General features: G+C 40.4%; 2 protein-coding genes across 11 annotated transcripts in view; one reads left to right on the top strand and one right to left on the bottom strand.

Moving 5' to 3' along the window:
• Window positions 1-22,691, top strand: part of LOC113061885 (membrane-associated guanylate kinase, WW and PDZ domain-containing protein 2-like) — a 190,268-nt gene that overhangs the window by 2,420 nt on the left and 165,157 nt on the right. The window lies entirely within an intron of this gene.
• LOC113061949 (zona pellucida sperm-binding protein 4-like) lies at window positions 3,150-5,173 on the bottom strand. The gene is made up of 8 exons (XM_026231461.1): window positions 4,822-5,173; window positions 4,364-4,548; window positions 4,198-4,295; window positions 3,969-4,126; window positions 3,694-3,886; window positions 3,477-3,624; window positions 3,333-3,405; window positions 3,150-3,264 (listed from the first exon to the last, which is right to left on the bottom strand). Exons 1-8 carry the CDS (start codon window positions 5,135-5,137, stop codon window positions 3,188-3,190), a joined length of 1,248 nt encoding a protein of 415 aa, XP_026087246.1. The 5' UTR covers window positions 5,138-5,173; the 3' UTR covers window positions 3,150-3,187.

Raw genomic sequence — 22,691 nt, 5'->3', positions numbered from 1 at the left:
TCAGTTTCAAGGAAGAGATTTTAATTGCCCTCCCTTGCGCTCAGCAGAGCAATGCTTGTTCAGCTTTACAGAGGGTCAAGGATGTGCTGTATCATTTGGATAGGGAAGTAACACTCTGTTATGCAGTGCTTTTATGTCTAAATCATGCCTTTCACTCTTTTGACATCCAGACACTTATTTATTGGTCAAAAGATGTGGGTCTTTCATTGGCTGATCTGGATAATATCTAAAGAGCACGGCACAGTCGGACTATATGTGTGTGTGTGGTGTAGATAGTATCAGTGTTTCCACATTGGTAGTTAAAAATGTTCACATTTTTGTCGAAGCATTTCATGTAATATTTTTCTTTTTCGAGTGCTGTAGCAGGGGCCTACTTGATATTCATGGGACCCAGTAGTAGGGCAGACACAAAACTGTGGTCGGTGTGGTCAGATGCCTAGGTAAGTACCCTAAGATGTGATGTCTGTAGCATTCATCTGTGAAATAACAGGTTGTGAAACACAAACACACACATTTACACAGCCTCCCGGGATGACCTGGGCAACTTTTTGATGTCTGGGTTTTGAGATATCAGTGAGACCGGTTGGGAAAATCAGTTTTAATATTACTTTGAAATTCTGCAAGCTGACCTCTACATTTTTTTGTTACAATATAATTATGGCACAGCACATTATTGTATTTATGTTTCATTTATCCCCTTGAGGTAGGATGATATGAGGTTGACATAAATGATAATCTCTTCATGATCATCCAGTTATAATTGTAAATTTAATATGGGATATGTAATTCTAATCATGTCAGTTGAAATGTGTTAATGTGCAATGTATCTGGTCTTTTTTTCCTCCTGTTTCCTTTGACCCTGGACTCTGTGTTTCATGTTCCTCCCTCCACCCACTGCCTGACCTGCCACTTTCATAAACCTTTTATGGCCAGCTGTAGGCCACATGCTTGTTTAAACCACAACAAGGGGTCTGTATAACAGGATGTGATGTCACATAAGTAGCAAGTGCACATTTACTAGTATTCTGTTCATAGGGGCTGGCAACCTTAACCAGAAAACGAAAAAAAAAAAAAAAAACGAAATTTTAGATAGAAACAAACCTTGTGATGGATTCGGAACCTCAGCAACCAGAAAGCATGACATCATACAAGTGCGGTTGTGGTATCTGTAAACCTAGGCACTTCAGTTTGGAAGGAGTTTAGATTTCACCAGACCGAGTGAAAAGAAATTGCTCATCCTGTGGCATTTGTGCCAGCTTCAAGGATGGCTTAAACTGTGTGGCTTTGAGAAGTGTGTAATTACTTTAAAGGGTTAGTTCACCGAAAAATTAAAATTATGTCATTAATAACTCACCCTCATATCGTTCCAAACCCGTGAGACCTCCGTTTATCTTCGGAACACAGTTTAACATATTTTAGATTTAGTCTTAGCTTTCTGTCCCTCCCTTGAAAACATATGTATCCGGTTACATCGTGGACATGGACAGTATACCATACACCAGTGATGCGCGGGTTGATCCAAAATGAGTAATCCAAAAATATTTTTAATGATATTCGGATCACGGTCGGGTCGTTTGAAATAAAGATGCCAATTAAACCTTTGTAATTTATATAGTACTAGACACAATTTTGAAATACACAGGCCTACACTTTATTGGCTGAATAGATTGACCACCTGTCCCGCTTTACGTTGTACTGTACAGCAATTTTACCCTTTGTCCCGCCTCATGCAAATTGAGCATCTGTCCCACTTTTTAATTCGACCCAGCCTAATAAATACACGGATACATCCAACAAGCACTATGTTGCGTTCCATGAACAGCTAAATTCCTTCTTTGCTGGATGCAACAAAGCAAGTGTTCAAAATAATTTAAATGTTAATATGCGCTGCAAAGCAGACGGTCACTGACTATAATGGGATAGTATTTCGTCACACTGCTTCAGTCCAAGCATACACCTATCTATTGTGGCAATTTGCAGGTCGTGTCAAAATGTTTAGACTAGATAAATACGATCATTTTGAACTTCTGGTACGATACTTGGACATTTCCAATCTGTCAACTATGCTCAAGTTGTTCGGTCCGGTTGAGCAGCCATGGCCAGTGTGGCTCATCAAAAAGCACATCAAGAAACATGCATATCACTGCAATCTTTTTAATAAACCAACTGACCCACAGGCTGACAAAGTTTCAGCAGCAGAAGTGACAAGCATTTATCATGCCGTACATCACATGTCGTTCTACTGACTGCCGTAACAAGTTAGCCCCAGTAATTTTTCCAGATTCTGAAATGGCTACGAAAAAAAAAAAAAAAAAAAAAAAAAAAAAAAAAGGCTGTAGAAACTTTGGGTGATATTTTGGGTCAGACAGTGTCTTAATCTTTTAGTCTGTGGGTTTAAAAACTAATATAGGCAATATATTACAGAAAGCTTGAAGTGTCTACTTTTAAACGGAAAATATTCAAACAAAAATAGGCTTCTCGGATTATGTAATCCATCTCAATCTCTGGCATTCATGGGGACTCCGCATCGTCAACTTCATCTTAGCAGCGACACAGAAAACACCAGTTTATTACTAAACAATTAAATGTCTCCTTGCTAATTTAGACAGTCATAATGACCACTTTACCGGTTCTAGTGGCAAGCCTTGTGCGCCGTCATAACACTTATCCTGTGGGCTATATCCTATTTAAGTAACTAAATATAAAGGGGCGACGCATTTACCAGTTTAAAAAGATGCCGGTCAGGTACAATATTTTACAAGACTTAGGTCACTAGAACTCTGTAGACCAGTTATTTTACAGTGTACAGCCAGCATTCGTTTCCACATGATTTGAATTACACTTGTTAAAGACATTAGGTGCTAAAGTCTTGCAGGTGGTTTTTAAAATAAAAAATCCATACACCAAATCCTTTGCTTGTGACATAGTAAGCAGCCTGCTCCATGTCTTTGTCGTGACTGAAGGCAAAGTTAACCAATCACATAACCATAATTTGATACTTCGTGTGGTATCCCAGGTTAAGTCATTAGCTTCTAATGCTTGTGCAGTAGCAGTGACTCAATGCATAACCTTATGCAGACAGTTTAGTGTGGCAGAAGCAACCTGGGAATTAGCATGTAATGGACGCCAAGTAGTAAATGCCAGACAAATGATCTTAGGGTTTCCCGGTTTATTGAAACCACTAGATTTACAGGACCAGAGTAACTTCTCTGCTAGATACCACGGTCTGCTCACTAGAGATGGTCTTGTCATGGGTGTCTCTGCCTGTAAGAGAAGTGTTAGTATTAAAGCCACTTAAATTCAGTTCCTCTACTCAAGAGGATAGAACTCACGTTTCCGGTTGCAGCTTTGCTGACAGGAGCCAGAAGAAAGCTGACATACCGCTGCACTACAGTGTATAAAGATCTGACGAAAGAAATAGGATAAAATCAGAATCCTTGAGGAATAGAGTTAAATGCTTTAGTGAGGGGGCATACAGTTTCCTGGAGAGGAGCCATTGAGGTTTGATCTACAAATGTGAACATCTTCACAATAAAGCGCTTGTAGTGTGTTGGGAACTGAAGACCAGATGATCCGGTCACCGGCACCAACGTGGTCAAGTAACGATCATCCCGGTAGGGGCATCTGAAAGGGAACACAACCATCAGAAGAGGACTCCTGGACTAACTGGATAAAGATTGCCATTACACTCACCCATCAACCAGAAGGTCCCACTGGGGCAGACTGAGTGGACTCGGGGTTGAAGTTGCCCAACAGTGTCCCAACATCAGGGCAATGTTGGGGTCAGTCCTCTCCAAAATGCGCACCTCAACATACACTGGCTCTCGCAGGACTTTTGTGACAGGATAGTCAGCGTCACTGTAGTAGGATGTGTAGGCCTCTTCCCCTGAGGAACACCATTGGTTTAACCAGAAACTCCTGCAACCTGGAGTCTTAAGACTTTAGGAACACATGGAACAAGCACTAACCTTCTGCACACCCTTTAGTGACACATTGGCCATTGGCCAGTCTAAGCTCCATCCTGAGGGGTCCAGGGGCAGCTACTGGTGGAGGTGGAGGAACGGTGTTGACTTCCACAACTAGAGCTTCCACAGAACTACCGTAGTACCTACACTGAAAGAGAAGCCTGGACCACAAGCAGTGAGCTTGGACCATGTGTCAGAGTTTAACATTTACAAAAAGCCATTGATCACTCACTCAAAATGGCTGTCCCTTGTGATGGATCCAAGTGGTCCAACCCCCACTTCATACGAGGAGGTCATCTGGTTCTCATACACGACATAACCATTGTCCTCCTGCAAACAGCTACACTGTTGAAGTCCAGTAGATGGCAAGCCATGTAGAATAAAAGCAGACCACTCACCATCATTCTCGTGCCACAGGCAGACACAGGAAACTGGTATATAGCAAAGGAAGCTGTGGATCCCACAGGAGCACATGGTGGGTCACTTCCCAGTAGATGGACTGAATCCAGACTCAGTCGTGGCAGTGTAGTATCTTTAGCTACCACTACCACAAACTGACCATCTCTTATACACTGGACAGTCACTGGAACAAAAAGGCACAAGAGCTGGTTAGGGTTGAGAAATCAATTTAAACAACGCGCTTCTAAATAAGATGCTCAAGTTCACAGCAATGCCATAGAATCATTTTTGGTTCCATAAAGAACCAGCTTACCCTCTTTTATTTTAAAGAATCTTTTCTCAAAGCTTTTGTTTAACAGGTTCTTTATTGAATCATTTAGACAAAAACTAGTTCTACAGGATCATGAAACTTTTTTTCTAAGAATAAAATAGGATAACACTAGCTTAACATGCTTACCTGCCTTCCCATAGTAACACTGCTGTCCATTAGAGCAGCATTTGATAGCTTCACACTCAGTAGCACTGATGCCAGGTTGTCCACATTGGATCTGCTCAGAATCAATTACAGCACATTTATCAAGAGGCTCTGCTTGTGCCACTGGCTTCTGAAGTGGAAACCTGTGGGAATACTGCTGATTACTCTGAAGTCGCTTGTCAGCTTGCTGAAGCATCTGAACTTGAGATTTCTGGGGTGAACTACGCCACTGTGGACCAGCATGGCAGAACGCACACAATGCCAGGACTTGAACCAAACACCACCTTACAGCCATCATTCAACAGTTTGTCTTACTATTGAGATACCGCCCAATTGGTCTTTTTGTACTCTACTGATTTCAGCTAATTGACGATAGTCCCTCCCTCTTCATTAATGGTCATGTTTCTCCAGACTTGCACAAATGGGAGCACAACTGGGTGAATCTCATTGATTCAATTGTCCATACATAAAAACACAAACTTGAGCTTAATTGAAAGTAGAATACTAGTATTATTTCTGCCATGTTGAATTCAGCCTTGCTTTTATCTTTCATTAGCTGAATTTAATTTAATTTAATAAATGTTTTGACAATTATGAATTGAAACACGTCTTGGAATTTACAGGCCAGTATTTTCAGACTTACTCAAAAGAAAGTTGCTTTAACACACTCATGATAACTTTGAAGCTTTGAGTAATTCTTAAATCCTGTCCCAGCAAAAGCTGCTCTATTATTAAATGTTGCATTAAAATAATTAAATTACAGTCATTCTACATTACATATTATAATATAAGTGATTTTTATATACTGCACATACTGCAATATCAATATACTTAGGTATAGACAAAAATTTTATTTACCAGGGTGCAGGTTAGCCCTTCACTCATGATGAAATTATATACCTCATAAATGTATTGAACTAATTATTGTAATATGTTTCTTATCAGAGGCTCCACCAAGGCTTTTTTTTTGTCTCTAATTACCTAAACCTATTTACAACCATCACCTTTTTCTGAAGTAAGAAATGCTTGTAAAAATAAAATTAGATTTAATCATAACATAAAAAGGTCATAATTATTGCAGAAAATATCAAAGCAATGAGATACTTAATCGTAATTAGGATTTTAATGTCAGAATTATGATTTACCAAAGCATAATTTTCAAAATGAGATAAATGAGATAATGAGATAAAAATAATGAGATAAAAGTCATAATTATATTTGTCAAAAATGTTTATCATAATTTCAAAATTAAGATTCCAATCATGAGATAAAAAGTCAAAACTGAGATAAAGTCATAATCATGACATAAAAAGAAAAAAAAATCATAATTTTAAGTATGTCGAATTATAATTGAACAAAGCATTATTTTTTTCAAATTGAATACCAATGATAATTAGATAAAAAGTCAAAATCGAGTTAGAAACTTGACTTTTTATATAATCATTTAAACTAATTCATAATTATCACTTTTTGTGTCATAAATATGCCAATATCTCATCATTTCAACTTTGTCATAATTATGATTTTTTTTTTATATCATAATTATGACTTATGTACATAATTTAGAAAATTGACATACCAATTATAATAAAAATTTCCTAATTCTAACCTTTTATCTAATAATTTCAACTGTATAATTATGACTTTTTATAATATATAAATAACTGTTTTATCTTATAATTGTTATAACTATCACATTTTGTCATAATTGTTTTTTATGTCATAATTAAGTCTTTTTATGCCATAATGTTGAGAATGAGAACAGCAAGAAATTACCCAGAGCTCCCTATAAAACACCTAAAAAGATTTAGAACATCTTTGTAACTGCATAGCAACATCCTACCATTGTGTCGGTGAGTTTGTGCGAACGCATCTAGTTTATGTTTATTTGCAGTGGATTCACTGCAGTGTTTGTTTATGAAAGTGCAGGACCAACTGCAGTGTATGATATATCTGTGGGAATTGAGCAGGCTCTAGCCTCAGGAAAGGCAGGAATGGGTTCCACCCTGTCTAGACGAGTGAAAATGTATTGATGCATCTCATTTACAGTCTCAAGCTCTATAGCAGCATGCCCATGAATGCTTGTCTTGTCATATGTTTATTCTAATAGTGTCCTCCAGGTAAATGCATGGCATACTGGAACTCATGTAGTAACGATGTGCATGCAGTCACCCAGAAATCCTACAGCAGTCAGGAAATACTGGACATCTGGTGATCTGAATCTGTCTTTCACCCTCAGCACTTTAGTTATTGTCGGTCTGCATGGTGCAAAGCCCATGAGAGGGGTCGGAGATTGTGAAAATGGAGAGTCATTACTCTTTAACACTTCCTCTCCATCTTAGTCTTTCTCTTTTTGTTCAAGTGGAACGTTCACTCAAGGGAGCCAGCTGTGGATTTTTTACTATAGGAGCATGCAGTGAGCCTTATATTTTCACTTTTTCTCTTACGCACTCTTGTTCTGTTCCATTTTGCTTGTATATGACATTTCAGAGCTTAAAGAGCTCACTTCTTCATTTGCCCGAAGGATGGCTATTGCATTGCCCCTTTTAATGTAGAATAAATGTTGCCAGTGCCATTGAGCAGTATGATATATTTATAATTTTCTCACTTCATTTTTGTATGCAACTGTTGAAAGCTTATTAAAAAGTTACCATAAATTTAAATTAGTTGTCCATTCATCTACACTTAGGCCTTATAACCAACAAAGCATGTCACGTTTTTGCACTTCATTAGGATTTCTGGGATATTTTTTCTATTTCAAGTACAAGAAAGTAAAGAAGTTTTACTCTGTATCTAGGCAATAAAATATTTTAGTGAAAAAATAATAATAATATAGGTGTCACTGATCAATTTAATAATTAAATTATGAATAAATAGCTTTTATTTACAATTGCCATTGTTTCTAAACCATGGGGAGCTAATTTAAAGATTGGTTTAAAATATTACATTTTGATTAGAGATGTTCCGATACCCTTTTTCTTTTCCCGATACCAGTTCCGATACTTGGGCTCAGGGTATCGGCCGATACCAAGTACTGATCCGATACCTGGGTGTGTATCTGTATATACAGCTGTATATACTACTAGCCCTGTGTAAATTGCTAGAATTATTTAATGGTGTGCTTCAGACTTATCCTTGTAATAAAACATGAACAAATACATGGTGAACTACTGTATTTATTACAGTATTTTTATTATCTGACATGAATTTGACAGTGATATTATTTATTTTCTTAAGCGAAAAAGAACTTCAAATGCAGCCAAAAATCTAACACCGCAAACTAAAAAAGGTATTTTAGTTTTACAATTTAACTGTATAAAAAACTGCAACAAATAAGTCTAGGAATATAAAAAATTATATATTAATCAGATAATCTCTTTACAACAAAACAAGTCAAAAACAAGCAACCGTCTAGGCATAATTATTATTATTAATAGAGATGTATTATTATTACTAAATAGAGACATAGCTAAATCTACTGTAGGCTAAAACAGTAGCTTAATATATTGGCAATTTACTCACGTTAAACCGAACAGTTTTCTCAAATGAAACGGTAAATTCTCATGAAGTGACGGTTTAGGTGTTCATGTCCTCATATAGTGACACACAGCAGAGACTACAAAACAGTGCGCTCCCGTGCATCTGCACCCGTCACCCACAGAGATGTAGAATTAGCAGGAGTAATATTTAAATAGTATTTTGCAGTTTAATATTCACAGACTCTAGTATATATTCGGCTATAGTCTGGAGCCCTGCGCTTTGGCTAACACTGAAGCGACTGAACGCAGCTGCGGGTACCGAATATACTCGGGAGTCTGTAACTTACTAACCGTACTACAGAGACGCTGGTATCATAACATTTTTACATTTTCAGCACCGACTTGGTAGTAAAGTGCCAGTACTTGTGGCATCCCTAGTCGCCATTTTACTGTCTGGTTGGTACAGTCTAAAATACTGCTAGACAGCGGACATACTGCTAACCAATGATCTATAATATAGAAGCGGCTTCACTGTCTGTTGGCAGTTTAGAACGCGATGAGCGATCCAGTCATATATAGATCAGTGCTGCTAACGCATTTTCATTTCTTCTTCGCGAAGAAGAACCGTGCAGCGGTTAGGCAAAGCTAGCAGTCATAACTAGGTCTTGTTTAAGAAAATGGTATCGGATCGTTATATGGTTTCATGTACTCGCCGATGCCATAATTTGTTGTGGTATCGGTGATATTTCCGATACTAGTATCGGAATCGGAACAACTCTAATTTGGATAACACTTTAGGGTGTGTTCACACTTCTAGTTTGGTTCAGACCAAAAAGGAAAAGTACACATTTGGTCCCGGTCCGCTTAGCATTCACATAGGGGAAGTCATGGCCTAATGGTTAGAGAGTCGGACTCCCAATCGAAAGGTTGTGAGTTCGAGTCCCGGGCCGGCAGGAATTGTGGGTGGGGGGAGTGCATGTACAGTTCTCTCTTCACCTTCAATACCACGACTTAGGTGCCCTTGAGCAAGGCATCGAACACCCAACTGCTCCCCGGGCGCTGCAGCATAAATGGCTGCCCACTGCTCCGGGTGTGTGCTCACAGTGTGTGTGAACACACTGGACAACCACTGCTCTGTGTGTGTGCACTTCGGATGGGTTAAATGCAGAGCACAAATTCTGAGTATGGGTCACCATACTTGGCTGAATGTCACTTCACACACTGGCATTTTTAACAGCGAACTTAAAAGCATAGTGATACATTCATAACCACCTTTTTAGTGGTCTCAGTCTGCTTTTTTGGTGCCCACCAGGGTTCGGATGACAGCGTTCACACTTACTCAAATGAACTGCATTAACGGAGCAACTGCACCAGTGTTTGTTTTAATAGAACCAAACATGACAAGTGTGAACACCCTTAGTGTCAAGGTAACTGAGGGAGACCAAATGCAAATGCAGAATGAGCCCTGGGTGACAACCAGGTGTAGGACTGTAAAGGATGAGGCAGCACAAGAGACCACAGCACCAGGACCAGGTGCACTTTGTTATGAGGTGAAGTTGCCCATGTCTAACCTCCAGGAAGGAAGACCCATTGGCCAGGGAGAATGGATAAGGCAGGACAGGAACAGACAAAAAACAACTCAAAGGAAAAATAAAGACTTGAAAGAAACAAGTCAAACTCTAGAGAAACAAACAAAAGTAAAAACTAAAATGGACTAAAAACTGACAAAATAAGCTTTAACTAATAAATACCAAACCTTAATAGACAGTGGAAAAAACTATTTAGTAAAGACCAGCTAGAGCAGTGGTTTTCAAAGCAGTCCTGGAGGAACCCCTGCCCTGCACATTTTGTGTGCCTCCCTTATTAGACACAGCCAACTGAAATCACTGAACTAGAGAGATAAGAAAATACTAACGCACACACAAAACAAACCAGCAAAAGGATGAGGAAAAAGATTACAATAAATAGGGAGGAAAACACATAAACAAGGTGAGAACAATCAAGTAATGAGCACCAAGCAGGGACTAAATGAGGGGGCGTGGCAATGTGAAACAAGGGGGCAGGACAAAAGGAGCACATGGCCAACATAAAGAAAAAGCCATGTGGTCATACATAGGACAAGCAAAGTAAAAAAACACTAAACAAGGACACAGCAGGCAAAACTTTAGCATAGGGATTAATTCTCACTATTGACTAGTTGCTTATCAGCATGCCTATTAAAATAGTTACTGATTATTAATATTATAAAGCACATATTCTGCATGATCATATTCTACATCCCTAATCCTGCAATATTTAAATTTAACAGCTATCTTACTAACTAATAATAAGCAGCAAATTAGGAGCTTATTGAGGGAAAATGTCATAGTTAATGGTTCGTTAATGAAGCGAACTGGACCTTAAAATAATGTGTGACCATGTTTTTTCTTTATGATGTATTTTAATGAATGAGTTTTAAAAATCCTTTTTTTAGTCCTCTATAGTTTCTCCTGTAATGGAGCACTTCTCTCAACCAGGATCACTCAATAGTATGTGTCTTAACTAAATGTGCTGTTTAAGTCTATTTTGTATTGTATGAGGGCTTCGGGTGGTTTCCCAGTGGCTTATTGGATTTGCCTATAATTTGTTTGTGGCTGCCGTAGTATTTGTGTGAGACTGAATCTTCAGTGAATAAAGGGTAATCCAGTAAGAGCGTGTCTGAGTGGGCCAACAAATCAAGCAGATTTCTGCCAGAGGTTAGGACTGACACTTGATCTGAAAACACTTGACTTGAGATTCTCTTTGCCATCATATAGAGTGAATTGTAAAATATTATAGCAGCACTGGGGATAGATAGATAGATAGATAGATAGATAGATAGATAGATAGATAGATAGATAGATAGATAGATAGATAGATAGATAGAACAATGTGTCCTACTGCTGCTGTTGAATTGTGTGTGTGTGAGAAGCTCCATTGCTTCCTTACAGCCATGTCAATTTGTCACTCCTCCATGGCTGTCTCCTTGTTCACATACCCTTGCTCAAGGATGAATGATTCATCGGTCTGAATTTATCCGATTAACAGGTACATTTAGGTCGATTTTGAAATTAAATCACCTGCAGAGAAAGACATATGCTTTACTTGTGTTGGGACAGTTTACTTTGAGTGGAACTTTCATCTCGAAAGATATGCAAGTTTCCGTTGCTGTGACAGACACGGAAAAAGCTGTTTCTCGGCCAAGAGATCTGATCCCAGTTCTGTGAGAGACATGTCTGAGTCAAGCACCATATCTTTTGTGTCTCGTGTTGCTGGATATCAGTGATAAGCAGTGTTGTAGAGAGAGAGAGAGGATCATTTTGGGAGAAGCTTCCTGTGAGGAGCAGGTTTGTTGAGGAAAGCGGTTGTGCGGTTGTATTTGTGGTTGATGATTCATATTTCCTCATGAGGATGTCATTCAAGGATCTGCAGTCCTCCGCTTTAATTTGTTATTCCTAAAGCTTGTGCGATCAAAACTAATTAATTTCTGAAACTCTCAATGAAAGTGTGGCACCTCCTCCCACAAGGGTGCTTTTAATGCATAACAGTTTGGCATCTGACTGAAGCTAATGGTTTAGCAAAACTGTGTGCCAGAAGTGTCATGGGAAATATGATTTTTCTTGCATGTGAAGATGAAGGCTTTGTTTAGAATTGTAGCATACTTCATTCAGTGTGTGCTGAAAATGACCTATTTTGTGTAAAAATATGCAGTGTTGAAGAGAATGCATTATACAGGTATGGAAAAAGGAAACGGTCCTTATCCTCCATAAAATGCCCTTGACACATCTGAATATTTAGTTTGAACTGTTCTGGAACATTGTTGAAATACAACTTATCTACTGATTTCTAGTTGTGTCCTCTTTTGGAAGGTCAAACAAAGTAGTTTCGCTTTCACAACGACACACAGCGTCTCCACGACGTGGGAGCAGCGGCAACAGAGAGAATAAAAGTTACTCGCTCTTTCCTTGCATGAACATTTGGGCAGTGTTATGCAAATCTTCCAACACCGTGACCTAAACATGTGGGGGCGTGTCAAAACGACTGTTTTAGGAGGGTGTGGTTGACTCTTAACTTTTATAAAGAATATCTCTCTGGATTTGAGACTTAAGTCTTTGCAACTTTCCAGATCTTCTTTATGCACCAAGAGCTTTTAACACTCCAAAGAGAAAGGAAAACCTGAAATCCCATCATATGACCCCTTTAAACATGTTAAAATTGTGTTATACAGTATCTGTATATTTAGTGTGCTTGTATTTGCTTCCAAAAGACAGATATCAGGAGATATAAATAAAAACAGCTCAAGAAAGTGCTTTGATGATTCACTGGAAAAAGATCGACCACAATCAATACAAAATATGTGTGTGTGATTCAGGGAGTCTGTATCTTATTCATTTCAACTGTAATTGCAGAAGGCCATGGACAAAGGAAGATGGACTTCTTTTATGCACTCAAACTTTTATACACAATTAAGATGTATTCCATTGAACCTGACTAGTTCTTTGAATATTTATACATAATGTAATGAACAGTTTCTATTCATAATGTTGAATGAGCACAATAGGTACTGATTAAATTCTGCTCTTACACCTCAAGGTATGAGGCGAAAACAAAATGTGACCTCTAGTTTAAATTCGTTCAGCGTGTACACGTTTATGATTAATAACTCGGTAGATGTGACAAGCTTAATTGTTAGTGTTATTGGAATTAAAAATGTTTGCCCACTTGCTCTCAGATTAGGATTTGATGTTCAAATTGTTAATTATTTAACCCTGCAAAAAAAAAAAAAAAGGTTGATGTAGAAAAGAGCTGTTTGTTCTTTCTTTCATTTGTATCTGCTCAAATTGAGCTTCAGGCAGATGGTTTTCTGTCGTCATTTCTATGAATCACACCCTTTCACAGTGAAGATGTCGTTTATCAAAATCTGCCCACCTCTTGTTACCATGTGGGTTATTAAGATTTATCTTCTGTGGAATGTAGAGTTCTTTTGTCAAGAAAAATAACATAGGACTGCTCTACTTTCAGCTTTCTCGCAGTACTTCCACCATTCTGGCATCAAGCTGTTTGTGGTCAGCAACGCCTGCCAATGAAGAACAGCAACATCTAAAGCTTGACCTCTGACATCATCAGCACAGTCATGTGATTCTCAACTCATAAGGTTAAAAATTCTTCAACAGAGAGTTCTTAATTATGAACCAACCAAGCCAATAACATTAGAACATTTGATTTGAAGCAATAAAAATAGTTTTTCAAGACCAAATGAATTAGCAATGTTGCATTTTTATAGATTTTTTTTCCGCCTTAAAATTATAGGAGAAACATATGAGACAACTTTGATAGCTAAATTTAGAGTCAACTAGGGCACGTGATGATGAGAAAAAAATGGCTAATATATAAATGGCTAATATTTCAGTGCTTTGGTGTTCACTTACAGAAGTTTTGCTTTCTCTCGCAAACATAAAAGAAACTTTGCATTCACTTACAAAACTTTTCACGTGCTCTCAAAAAAGTATTGAGTTCCTCTGAAAAGCTTTGCATTTGTTTGCACAACTTTTCGAGCGCTCTCACATAAGTATTGCGTTCCCCAAGATACCTTGCATTTGCCTTCAAAACTTTTTATGTGCCTTCGCAAAACTATTTACTTTTCCCAGAGAAACTTTTCAGTTGCTCGCAAAAGCATTGAAATATCGTTTTTCTGCTCACCTTATATTACAGTATTTCCATCACAAGAGTCTTGCGAGTGAACGCAAACTCTCTCCGGGGAATGCAGAAGTTTTTTGAGAAATTGCAATAGCATTGAAATATCATTTTTCGTCCAATCTCATATTTTCCCCATCATCATGTCCCTTCAGGGGCTCCATACATAAATGTACCATAACTGAGAATGTAATTAAGAACTCCATCTAAATCAATATAGTTTACTTCCAGGGTGTTCTGTTATTGGACTATTATATATATATATATATATATATATATATATATATATATATATATATATATATATATAAAGGTTGATTTCTTGGCTTCAAATATATGTTATGTTATGTTATGTTATGTTATTTATGGAAACATCATGTGTGTGTGTTTAGGGTGATTTTGAAGAAAGTGTTCAGTAATTAGAAGTTAAAGGAGTACAGTTCTTCCTCTGCGGAATCTCAAAAAGACTCTCAGATAAGGGCCTTCATGTGCCACATCGTGTCCACTCACAAATAAAACCTATCTTCCCTTTGACTCACTGTCAGCTTCTTCTCTCCTCCTCCTCTTTCCCACACGTCTTAACTTCCTCCCTGCATCTGTCTGTTTTAATTAATGCCTACTGTATTATCTGAAGTACGTGAGTCCTGTTGTTGGCTTGGCATGGAACTGAGGAGGCTTTGTTTACCAGAGCCGTATCTGCTTGTTGAGAGCTCACATGATGAAATAAGTTGATTAACTCAAAAAAAGCACAAAACAAGTCTGATTGGAGGTCAGGGCTTGAATGGAGGTCAAGATTTGTACCTAGAATAGGTCTCTTTCACCGAAAGAGCACTGATTAAGAAAGCTTCAGTGTAGCTTTGAGAGTTATGTTTCATTTCACGAGTTCACATCTACGTATATTAATACCGTAAGTTTATGCGTATTTGGCGTGCTGTCCGGGTGGAGGGCTCCGAGCTCGGGATGTGGCCCGAACCCAGAGTACCCCCCCCGGTTGTGGTAAGAGTAGATGGATCTATAAGTGAGGAGAAATGGGGTGGAGGAGGGATGCTGAAACTGTCAATGAACAGAGATAGGTTCTGCTGTTATTTATACCTTGTCATGAGTTGATTACTGATTGGTCTCCACTTGTGTTAATCAGGTTAATGAACTGCGACTGTTCCTCCCGAACTTTGTTATAAAACAGCATTTCACGAGTTCACATCTACGTATATTAATACCGTAAGTTTATGCGTATTTGGCGTGCTGTCCGGGTGGAGGGCTCCGAGCTCGGGATGTGGCCCGAACCCAGAGTACTCCCCCCAAAAACAAGAGAGCAAAAGGACAGCCGCCAGACTACGAACCCCCCAAAACGCAGAGATTTGGCGGGCTGACGTTTTTAGAAGTATGGTCGTTTGACCAGGAGATCTTGCATTGCCTCTGGCAGAAGTAGAGGAGCAGGCAGGTCCTGTTGGTTAATAGTTGAGGAAGAAGCAGTTACGGTGTCGGGAAGACGGGCTCCACCGTCTGTCTGCGAGGTGTAATGATATATTGACTAGATGCGTAATGTATCCGCTGGGAGGCTGAGGCTCGCTGGACAGATAGAGGAAACAAATTATGTTCCTGCATCCGCTGGAAGACTGGCTCGCTGGATGAAGAACAGAAAGAGATGGATGCATACTGCGTCCACTGGGAGACTGAGGCTCGCTGGACGGGTAGAGGAATGAATAGGTATTTACCGCGTCCGCTGGAACACTAGTGCTCGTTGGACAGACAGAGGAAACCAATAGATATTACTGCGTCCGCTGGGAGACTGAGGCTCGCTGGACACATATGGGAGACGAATTATGTCCCTGCGTCCGCTGGAAGACTGGGCTTGCTGGACGAAGAACAGGAAGAGATGGATGCATACTGGGTCCGCTGAGGGACTAGTGCTCGCTGGACAGGCAGAGGAAAAATATGTATTTACGGTGTCCCCTTGGAGACTGAGGCCCAATGGACAGGTAGAAGGAATTAGATAATTACTGCATCCGCTGAGAGACTAGTGCTCGCTGGACGGACAGGGAAATCAATGGATATTTCTGCATCCACTGCGAGACTAGTGCTCGCTGGACAAACAGTGGAAAAATAGATGTTATTGAGTCCGCTGTGAGACTAGTGCTCGCGGACTGATAGAGAAGACAAATAGGTATTTTCTGTGTCCGCTGGGAGGCTGAGGCTCGCTGGACAGACAGAGGAAAGAAAAATAATAATGAAAAATAGATATTTACTGGGTCCGCTGGGAGACTGAGGCTCGCTGGACGGACAGTGGAAACGAATAAATATTTACTGCGTCCGCTGAGAGACTCATGCTCGCTGGACGGACAGTGGAAACGAATAAATATTTACTGCGTCCGCTGAGAGACTCGTGCTCGCTGGACGGACAGTGGAAACGAATAAATATTTCCTGCGTCCGCTGAGAGACTAGTGCTCGCTGGACGGACAGTGGAAACGGATAAATATACTAGTGCTCGCTGGACGGACAGTGGAACGGATAAATATTTACTGCGTCCGCTGAGAGACTGGTGCTCGCTGGACGGGCAGTGGAAACTGATAAATATTTACTGCGTCCGCTGAGAGACTGGTGCTCGCTGGACGGACAGTGGAAACAAATTATATTTACTGCGTCCGTTGAGAGACTCGTGCTCGCTGGACGGACGGTGGAAACTGATAAATATTTACTGCGTCCGCTGAGAGACTGGTGCTCACTGGACGGGCAGTGGAAACGAATAAATATTTACTGCGTCCGCTGAGAGACTCGTTTTCGCTGGACGGACGGTGGAAACGGATAAATATTTACTGCGTCCGCTGAGAGACTGGTGCTCGCTGGACGGACAGTGGAAACAAATAAATATTTACTGCGTCCGCTGAGAGACTCGTGCTCGCTGGACGGACAGTGGAAACGAATAAATATTTACTGCGTCCGCTGAGAGACTGGTGCTCGCTGGACGGGCAGTGGAAACGAATAAATATTTACTGCGTCCGCTGAGAGACTGGTGCTCGCTGGACGGACAGTGGAAACGGATAAATATTTACTGCGTCCGTTGAGAGACTCGTGCTCGCTGGACGGGCAGTGGAAACGAATAAATATTTACTGCGTCCGCTGAGAGACTGGTGCTCGCTGGACGGGCAGTGGAAACGAATAAATATTTACTGCGTCCGCTGAGAGACTGGTGCTCGCTGGACGGGCAGTGGAAACAAATAAATATTTACTGCGTCCGCTGAGAGACTCGTGCTCGCTGGACGGGCAGTGGAAACAAATTATATTTACTGCGTCCGCTGAGAGACTGGTGCTCGCTGGACGGACAGTGGAAACGGATAAATATTTACTGCGTCCGCTGAGAGACTGGTGCTCGCTGGACGGGCAGTGGAAACGGATAAATATTTACTGCGTCTGCTGAGAGACTTTTAAATTAATTTTTTTTTTTTTTTTTTTTTTTTTTTTTTTTTTTTTTTTTGTGTATCTGGGGGAGGTACAGAAAAGGCTCCTGCGGGAGCAGACACTGCTGCGGCAGTGAGGAGATATGAAAGGGGCTCCTGCGGGAGCAGACACTACTGCGGCAGTGAGGAGATACAAAAGGGGCTCCTGCGGGAGCAGACACTGCTGCGGCAGTGAGGAGATACGAAAGGGGCTCCTGCGGGAGCAGACACTGCTGCGGCAGTGAGGAGATACGAAAGGGGCTCCTGCGGGAGCAGACACTGCTGCGGCAGTGAGGAGATACGAAAGGGGCTCCTGCGGGAGCAGACACTGCTGCGGCAGTGAGGAGATACGAAAGGGGCTCCTGCGGGAGCAGACACTGCTGCGGCAGTGAGGAGATACGGAAAAGGCTCCTGCGGGAGCAGGCACTGCTGCGGCAATGGGGAGATATGGAAAAGGCTCCTGTGGAAGCAGCTCTGCATTTAACCCATCCAAGTGCACACACGGCAGTGAACGCGCACACACCGTGAACGCACACCCGGAGCAGTGGGCAACCATTTATGCTGCGGTGCCCAGGGTGCAGCTGGGGGTTCGGTGCCCTGCTCAAGGACACCTCAGTCATGGCATGGCCGGGCCGTGACTCGAACCCAACCCTAGGGTTAGGAGTCCACTCTCTAACCACTGGGCCCTGAGTTCCCCCTCCTTGACTGTGGGAAGAGTAGGCAGGTTAGTAACATTTTCAACCTTTGTTCATTTTCAACCAATGTGGAGGAAGTTTTTTTTTTTTTTTTTTTTTTTTTTTTTTTTTTTTTTTTTTGCAGTATAAAATAAGAGGCAAAAAATTATTTTACTATTGTAAATATGAGTTTATGACAGCATTTATAATTAAACCACGGTAGCCATAAATTTACCGTTGTCTGAGACGTCTTGAAATGTTCTTTAGCATCATGACCATAGAATGTAGTTATGGTTCTGCAGGGTTTAGCATGGTTTCCAGAGATCTGGAGCTGATTCTGGGTAGCTCGGTGGTTTGTGACTGTTGTCTCGTGGCGCGCTGTCTTTTAAGGGGCCGTTCACCCATCACGTCTTTTTTTTTTTTTTTTTTTTTTTTTTTTTCTTCTTTCTCAGGCGCGTCCGCTCCGCATAGAGTTGAAAACATCTCAACTTTTCAGAATGCCGCAGCGCAAGAATATCAGACCTGAACCAGGAAGTTGGTCACCAGATCACGGGGTAACCAGTTAAATTGCATGGAGACACCCGAGAGCGCCTAGATGTTCCTCTGAGGTGCTCGCTCATCGCAGTTGTGCTGCCGTGGTACACCATATCGGTTTTGCAAAGGGAACAAAGAGACGTTTTATTTGTCCTCTGTTTAAAGTATTCTCATACTTTTAATGACAGTGGTCTCGGTTTGTGATAGAATGCAACTTCTTCATTCACTGTATGCCATTATGCGAGATGTAAACAGTGTGACGCGTCCACGCATTGCACGCGCGTCGACGTATTTTTTTTTTTTTTTTTTTTTTTTCTCTCGACGTAAGCGATGATGTCGACGCGTCGTTGCAGCACTAATTAGTGGTGGAAATTATGATTCTTTCTAGAGATTCGTTCATTTTTGGTTCATTCAACAAAATGATTAGTCCGGAGATAATTTCTTCGTTTTACACAGAATATGCCAGCAGGTGGCAAAAGAATGTATTATGTGTTATGTCTTACGTCAACGAACGCATTCACTTGTTACAAAAACTGATCTGGCTTTATTAAAATGTGTGTATAATCGCGTTCAATATATGAAGTCTAATTGAGTTGTTCAGATGAACAAAGCACAGGGTTTCTTGCCTATTTAGCATTTTAATTGTTTGGTCAGACAGTTTGTATATTATACTCACAACCATAAATCGGGGATTAACCTTTCTTTTACGGTCTATGGATTAAACGTGGAGTTGCTAAATATCAAAACGAGCGTATGTGCACAGTACTGTACCTATAACTGCGCTTTGCATTTTCGAGATTGACATGCTAAAATAGCAGATTAACCCAGTTTACTCTAATTCATTTTGTTCGCGAACAATATAAGCTATGTGCCAGTTCATTTAATTCACAAACGACATGTATCCGTTCATTCAGTTCGTTCACGAATGACAAGTGTGCCAGTTCAGTCATTTCACTCACGAACGATAAGATCTCTAGATCTAGTTCAGACTCATATGAAACTCGTTCATTGAAGGGCGTATTCGTTACTACATTCAACAAATCACATACTCTGTCACATCTCATACTCGAAGGCTATCGGCTCGATGTTGAGTAATTCTTTGACAGGATGAAACGGTTGTTACCCGGTTCACTGAGCTGCGCAAATGCGCTGCTTAAAGCGCCGCGCTGCTATGAAGGGAGGAACTTTACTGAACGAGAAATATGAGTCCGTGGATAACATGAACGATTTGTTCGCCTAAAAGATTCGTTCACCTAAAAGATTCGTTCAAAAAGAACGATTCGTTTACGAACGACACATCACTAGCACTAATGGATGCATCTGGAACACTGGTTTCACGTTGTAGTATAGACTGTGGAAACAGAGGCTTCTGAAAACTATGGGAATCATTATGCAATGAAAATCATTATGTCTGTAAAACATACCATAGACATGATTATGGCAATAACGTTAATTGCAGTTATGTGCTATTCACTTACAAGCAGTTCTAACGATATTTACTTGCATGCTTTCATATTACGGTCCTAGAAAAACTCAGAATTTACTCACACTGCTGTCCTGCGGCAAAACGAGGGTATAATGATCACGCCAGTAGATGGTGAAATATGTCCCCAAGAAAATTGGTCCTGCCAGAATAATTGCATGAAACTTGTCTGTAAAACCTCAGTGAGGTTTAAACATGCACGGTAAGGCAGATGATATCTTTGGACATTTCAGTGTGGATGATGACTACCTCATGGCCTGATTTAACAAACTTTAAGCCTCCTTTCCACAGCACGCGACATTTGTACACGATTGTCGCATTTCTCCCTCTCGCGGCAGGCGTGCTTAACTTTCAAACTGGTCGTGCAGTAGCCCTAACTGTTACCTTGACATGTTCACCATGTTAATAATTTGAATGAATATAATGTATAATGTATGAATACATCGTCACAAATCAGATTACCCCCTAAATAAAAACAGCAGGTTTTATGGGGCTAATCACGTAAATAATGGTTTAATAATTATTTCTGCCATAATTATTATGAACCACCATTTTACATAAATGATGTTGAAGAATAATGTCAAGGTTAACAAAATATAGGTAATTCTGACCTCGCACCGAAAGATCACATCCGGTCGGGCGTTTGCACACGGCCTGGTCCAGAAGTTTAAATATTTGAACGCATCCGAGGCTCAATTTGGATCTGAATTTCCACATACATATGTGATCGGAACTCCACGCGGCTCTCGCACTACTTCTGGCCGCAAACCTGTATTTACCGTCTTCATCTGAATATGTATTGATTTATGACGCAGGAGGCGGCCTCAAACTTCGCCTCGGCCGGAAAAAGCCGCGGTGAAAGGCTGAGCCGCTGCGGGAAGTGAAAGAGGCTTGCTGCAGTAAGAACTGAGGAGCGGGCTGGTTGAATGCCTGCTGGTGCTGCGATTCCAGCGCTCAAAGAGAGCCCGGTCTTGATCGGATCAATTGTGGTGTCAAGCGAAGCAAGCTTGAACTTTGCACGGTCTTTTGGCCACGACGTGTGGCTTGGCACGAAGAGCAGCTGTCGCGATGACGTTTGATGGTGCTCAACGGCCGTGTTTAATGATCATGGTCAGCAAAGTAGCATATCTGAAAAATCACCGGTATGGGTCTCCTTGTTGGAAGGAAGATTTCGTCTGTGATAAGATGACAGACAGCGCGAACCGGGATGCTGAAACTGTCCTGCTGAAACTGTCAATGAACAGAGATAGGTTCTGCTGTTATTTATACCTTGTCATGAGTTGATTACTGATTGGTCTCCACTTGTGTTAATCAGGTTAATGAACTGCGACTGTTCCTCCCGAACTTTGTTATAAAACAGCATGTAAAACAGGTAAAACCATTTTAGAATATCCAGTATTATTTATATATGTAAATTATTTTGGTGTAATAGCCTTACTGTATCACACGTGTGCTTTCAATAGTGATATTTGGTTGAATGAATGGCAACCATGATTGGCTAAGAGATTCTGCACTTTAAATGATTTGTGGTTTTCTAATTAATCAAAATCTATGTAAACGAACTTTGAATGAATGGTGTAGGGTATGGAGTGTTGGATGAGGGCTTCAGGATGGGTCTGTGGTCTACAGTGGGACAATGGGTGGACTGGTATTTAGGCCTTTGGGCCCATGTGAGGAGCCCATCTCTGCATACATTACCATGAAAGATGGGCCGTCATTGTTCTCACATGAAAGGAATGCACAGTTATTCTAATGTGGGAAAGGGGATCACTCTCCTACTTTTACCTCTCTGCCCCGTTCCTCTATACATTGTAGATATGCTTCTCTTTGTGAACCCTGTACTGTATGTGAATATAACTGTATGCAGTACAGGTGTACAGTACCCAATTTACTTTGTTAATGTAAATGTCATTGGTTTTATGTTTGTGGTTCATTAGTGAACAGTATTCTAAAGAAAATGATTTGTCCTTTGTAGAGTTCAATCAACTTCTTCTAAAACAACGTTCCTTTTCAGTTTGTTCCACTTAGCTATATCTGCATAGTTTTATCAATTCACTTTAAGTCTGAATCAGTTTTGGTTCATAGCTCCCATTGTTTTACTCAAAATGCTTAAACATTGCAAAAACACAATAGGTGGCAATTTACATTGACTTTACAACATTTGCTACATTTGAGGGATTTAGTAAGAAATAAAAATTGCTTTCAGTAAACAATAAATAATAAAAGTGCAATATATACTCAAATTACATGGCTGAAAATGATCAATTAGAGCTAAGTAGACAAAACACAAGCAAGCAGTTTATTCTGGTGGAGCTTGTTTTTTAAATTCTGAGTCTTTTAATGTCTCTTTTTCTCACTTGCTTCCTCTTTTTAAGCCTCTCACTCTTTCATGCTCCTTTAATCGAGGTCTGAAATTTATATTCTATGCTGTTGGCTGGTAGAGAAGTTCAGCCATCGACTTATGTAGGTCAGAAGGTTTAATTGGATCTCACTTTATTGAGATGGAGCCCTTTGTCTAAATGTGTGTGGATGCAT

This window comes from Carassius auratus, chromosome 4, assembly GCF_003368295.1.
Source record: "Carassius auratus strain Wakin chromosome 4, ASM336829v1, whole genome shotgun sequence".
Taxonomy (NCBI): domain Eukaryota; kingdom Metazoa; phylum Chordata; class Actinopteri; order Cypriniformes; family Cyprinidae; genus Carassius; species Carassius auratus.
The sequence above is the reverse complement of the archived record's forward strand: the minus strand, read 5'-3'. Positions and strand labels throughout refer to the sequence as shown.